The following is a 5,109-nucleotide window of genomic DNA, read 5'->3' as shown; positions in this document are numbered from 1 at the left end:
TCCTGCATCTTTGCAGCAGGAACAAACTAGTCATGGGAAGACCAAAGACTCACTCTCTCTGAGTTTTGCTTTCCATACAGTCGCATCAGACTCCAGCTCAACCAAAGACAAGGTGAAGTCATCAGGTTTCTCCAAATAGACTTCAATGTAACTTTTTAGTTTCAAGAGAGATCCATCAACAAATTCAATTTCCTATACAATGTAAATATGTTAAAAATAAATATTTATCCAAAACATAAAGAGAACATATTTGGTTGTTGTCTGAGAACAACTCCAAACTCCCCAGATTTTTGCTGTTGAACTTAGTACCAGGATTTCTTCCCAGAAGTTTACAGCTCTAAGGGGCAAATGTTTTCTGCAGTGATAGCAAATGAATGTGAGATATGCCCTTAACACCAGTGCAGGAACATACAAGTAAAGTGATTTTGTGCCATGTTTCTAAAGAAGGTGCAGTGCACGAAATGAGGGCTGTGTAAAGGACTTACCTCTGGAGTTATTTCAGCTTCTGGCTCACAAACTTTTTTTCCTTCTGTAGTAATTTTTGGCATACAGGGGGCTTGTCAATTTTAATGAATTTCTTATTTGAATGTTTTACAGCTCTTGAGATATCCTAAAATTTAAAAAGATGATTTAAAGGTTACTCATTTCAGTAAAGGAACTAACATTTAAAGCCTGTGTTAATGTGGTTCCTTGGGCTTTTCTCTGGCCCCAACTCTATAGAACAGCTGTGACCTGTTCCACAGGGCAAACTTTACAGAAAACTGTGCACTAAACACCACACTTACAAACTATCACATAAACCTCTCCAGCTATTGTGCCCTATAGCTGAAATTAGACAGAAGAGTTCGCAACCTAAATAAAAGGAAGGTTGTTTGTTGCTGTCCTCTTCTAGTGTTTGCCTATGTATTGTAAGGGGGGAAGGGTGAGAGAACAAGAAGCTCTTTAAGGTATAAATCCCAAGATCTGTGGATTCTGGTGGCAAACAGGTTTCTTTTTATAGCAGCTCATGAATGAACATGTTGGCCAGCATAATTACTTAAACATCATTTCCTAACTTAGCAGACATTTTCGGTATGGAAATCTCATTATAGAGAGATATATAGCTTTGTATGCAAACAGTGGAGCAAGAGAAGAGCATCTCTTCACCATACTCCATGTTCCATGTAGCACCCCTATAACCAGCCCTGCCAGTATTTCTATATCATGCTACCCTACACAAGCCATACCTTTATAAAGGAGTCGTTGTTTGTAGCCACATAGACACGAAAGGATAAGGAGGGATGCTCATCAACAACTTTGTAGAGGATGACAGCGCCATGGTACTGCACCGGCTCCTGGCTCTGAATGAGTGGTCCCACTGGCGAGAGTGAGCTCACCAGCCATTTCACGTGCGAAGCTGAGTAGTCAGCTGAGGGCTCGATGGCTGCGCCCTCGCCTTTGATGTGCAAAACCTTGAAGGCCATGCCAGCGCCATGATCTGCAGGGACACATGGCTGCCTCAGCACCTCCTGCACCGGAGAGCTGGCAGCCTCCCGCACCCGCCGGGCCACCGGCCAGCACTCACCACCAAGGCAGAGGGAGTGGGGAAACTGGATGGAGGTAAGAGCAGGGGCCGAGTCACAGCGCACGTCGAAGAGGGGGCCACCCACAATCCATGGCTTTTCCACGAGGTTGGCATATTTGCTCCAGGATAAGAGGGAGTACGTGATTTTGACAGCCTTTGTTACCTCAAAAATCAAGCCTGTGAGGCTGCACTGGTAAGTCCCCTCTGTGTCCAGATGCATTCTGCCATGGGGAAGAGCAACCCAGTTAGTTTAGTTTCCACTACGTAGTAAATACCACAGAAATATGGTTTGCAAGGGATAACTGAGAAACTCCCTTCCCAAAAAGCACAGAGAACTTTATCTGAACAGCACAGAGGGCACTATGTTTTTTTTCTCTCATCTCTACATTTAAACTGTCACTGAACTGTTAAAAAACTGTCCAGGAGCAGCCAGTGCATGCAAAATAGCTGCAATGAACATTCTGTATAACATTTCTTGCAAACGAGGCAGCTGCTTTTACACGAACATTCAGCCCAGTTCCCACCAATATCAAAGCCAACAACACTGACAACATCAACATCATACGTGGATAACACCAAACACACACACTGTCAACATCAAGGTCACACACTGATGGCAACTTCCAAGCCAGAGAGGAGAACAAGGCTGGGATCCAAAACAACATGCAAGGTCAGTGCAAACAGACAAGACAAGTATTCTTGTGAAGCAGGGCAAGACCCCTCATGTGATCCAGACTAAAATAAGCACATATAAATGTGCCTAATGTTAATTATTACAGCAAGACGAGGCAGGCAGGAACCCATCCTAAGAGCTTTCTTGGACCAGTATCTGGAGGCAGCACAGGCAGCTGCTCTACATTGTTTATTTTTAAGGATTTGAGGGCATCCTCCAGCACAACTCCAAATGTATTTGTGCAGCAAATAAATTGTTTTCCCACTTAAAGCAAAGAGAAAAGTATCTTGATGAGATATGTACATGTATACCCATTATATTAAAGAAATCCATACATATATTGTCCTCCAGCAAGTCTCCTAGGGGTCACTTCCTCCTTCTGGTCCTGTAAATAGATTAAAAAGAAAGAAAATTTTTTTAAGAAGGTGATGGGAGAGCAGAATTACAGTTTGCAAATTATCTCATGCAAAGTGTGTGCTCTGAGGATTTTTATAAACATACGTTTTCATTTCTGCAATGCTCACAGGGTGGCAGACAGTTCGCTCCTAGTGAGGAAAGGGCAAAATCAGCTCATTAAAAACAAAGTAATTCAACACTGCCTGGGCTAGTGGAAGGTGTCCCTGCCAGTGGCCGCGGGGGGGGGGGGGGGGGGGGGAGGGTTATATAAGAAACAAACAAAAAACAACCCTCAAGAGATCCGTTACTACCTGAGTCGTTGCAGCACAGTAGCGATTCCTTCTCCTCCTGTTCTTCATCTACGAAAAAGTTTGCAGCTATTACCTCAGCCTCTAGCAGTTTTCTGATCCCAAGCTCAGCAAGGACAACCCAGCAATTTAATTCACTTACATTCATAAAAACCTCAGGAGAATATTCCTAGGACTAAGTTCTTGTACACACACTTGCACACCTGCGTGTGCAGACTTGGCACGGGGATGAACATCAGGAATCAATTACTGTCAAAAGCTCATCACTTGCTCAGATTACTGAGAATTTTCACACGGGTTAAAAAAAAATTCACCCACAGGATAAGTCTCATTGTGTCAAGTACAAAGTTCAACCACCCAGCACAGACGCTGACACCACCACTCCTAAGTGAGCAGGTAACCACACTATTTGCAGTGTATTTGTCCCCAGAGTGCTTGAATCCTCCTTACTAACCCCCAACAAAATCGAAAGCAAGTGGAGCAGACACATTAAGCAGAAGCTTTTAGCCTGAAGGGTGGATTTTTCAGCAGCCAAGTGGCAGACCTGTCGTGACAAGGTGTGAGGCAGGACTGGCTGCTGGCGTGCTGGTTGTCTCTCTCCCCTGCAAGCCAGGACTCCAGCCAGGCTGTCACAAAGTCATCCTGGGACATCAACACCCCCTCAGGCAGGCAGATGTGGGAGAGGCAGAAAACGTATTGCTGCAGCGAACAGCCTGGAAAACATCAGGCGAACACCACCCAGCGCATTGGCTCCCTTCCTGCAGCCATGCTATTTCAGACCCTGAGCTGCAGAGGGGTTGCAGTGACCCAAGGCCACCTGGGGCGCGTGGAAGCTCAGCTCAGCTCTGTCCAGCATTGCCCTGCACCTGCAGCCCTCCATTTGCAAACAGAGGCAGCAAGCGTGCAGCACGCATGCACCCCGCGCCCCTCCTTCCTGGGTATGCTCTCTAGCAAGTTGTTGTAACAAAAGACATGGAGGTGACAGCCAGGCCAGCTCTAAGTCACTTTCCTGCCAACAGGTACCACTACCCTTGTGCATCACTTATCTGCGCCGGCCTTGTAAGACAGATACAAGAAACAGAATAAAAGCACACTCACCCGACCTTCTTCCATCTGACTCCTCTGCATCTGATGAGAAAAAGCTTTGTAATTATTTCACTAAAGACTATCAATCCATGAAACCAGAATAAACTGCTGGTGGTGTAACCCATATAAGCGAAAACCCACAGGCTTTTCATCAACAGCAAACACTTCCTTTAATTCTTTTCCTGTCCATCCTGTTTTGCCACTTTTACTGCCAACTTTTAAGCAGATTTATAGCCTCTTGGTGTTTGGACAACTACTGTGTTGTAAAAATATCTGCGTGTATTGTGTCTGTGAGGCTAAAGCAACATTAGCTGCTGCTCTTCTTTTATTGCTTTGCTCAAAACTAAGTGGTTAGAAAATCATTTGCTCACAAAAATATCTTTCTGCTTTTCAGCATGCAATCACTGAATTAAGTCTTATACAGTAACCCCAAGGCTATTCCCACGAAAAACAGCTGGTTTAAACAAGATTACATTTTCAAAAGAGAGAGAATACTTAAATCATGACACAATGCTCACCTGACTCCTCTTCGGAGGTACTGCTAGAGCTGTGTTCAGAACTGTCCTCTCCTTAACAAAATTACATCCCATTAGTCACAGGCAGAATGAAATAAAGCAATGCCACAGGTAACTAAAAGGATACATCTAAAAGTTTAAGTACAACAGGTTGGTCAGCAAGTTAGATAATGTAACAGAATAGAAAAAATACTGAGGCAGAGGAGCATCAGAGCATCAAATCCCAGCATCAGAGGGTACTTTGGGGTCACGCAGGCCCTTCTGAAGGGTACATGTGATGTTCAAGGTGCTTAACGTTAATGTTTTATACAACCTGGGACTATTTTGGACCTTCACCTGTGGCATGTCGCAGTTCACCCAGTTAAATTACGGTTTTCTGTGACATGCATGTGGGGAGGGAGAAGCACTGCTGGGAGCTGGTGTGTCCCATCAGTGACATGACTCGTGGATGTACCATAGGTGGCTTTAATAAACTATTCTTACAAAGTTGAAGAGAAACCAGTATTGCAAAGCAAGTGGCTTGAGGAGCTGCAGCAGTGTCTATGCTGTGGTTTTATCACAGGGAAT

General features: G+C 44.5%; 1 protein-coding gene across 1 annotated transcript in view; it reads right to left on the bottom strand.

Moving 5' to 3' along the window:
* Positions 1 to 5,109, bottom strand: part of LOC104412610 (caspase recruitment domain-containing protein 8-like) — an 8,121-nt gene that overhangs the window by 2,859 nt on the left and 153 nt on the right. The window contains 10 exon segments of the mRNA XM_010023366.1: positions 54 to 192; positions 486 to 529; positions 532 to 610; positions 1,227 to 1,477; positions 1,565 to 1,785; positions 2,573 to 2,622; positions 2,739 to 2,782; positions 2,942 to 2,992; positions 4,040 to 4,069; positions 4,546 to 4,596. Of these exon segments, the coding sequence (XP_010021668.1) occupies positions 54 to 192; positions 486 to 529; positions 532 to 610; positions 1,227 to 1,477; positions 1,565 to 1,785; positions 2,573 to 2,622; positions 2,739 to 2,782; positions 2,942 to 2,992; positions 4,040 to 4,069; positions 4,546 to 4,596 (960 nt within the window).

This window comes from Nestor notabilis, unplaced genomic scaffold (assembly GCF_000696875.1).
Source record: "Nestor notabilis isolate BGI_N333 unplaced genomic scaffold, ASM69687v1 scaffold28521, whole genome shotgun sequence".
Classification (NCBI taxonomy): domain Eukaryota; kingdom Metazoa; phylum Chordata; class Aves; order Psittaciformes; family Psittacidae; genus Nestor; species Nestor notabilis.
The sequence above is the reverse complement of the archived record's forward strand: the minus strand, read 5'-3'. Positions and strand labels throughout refer to the sequence as shown.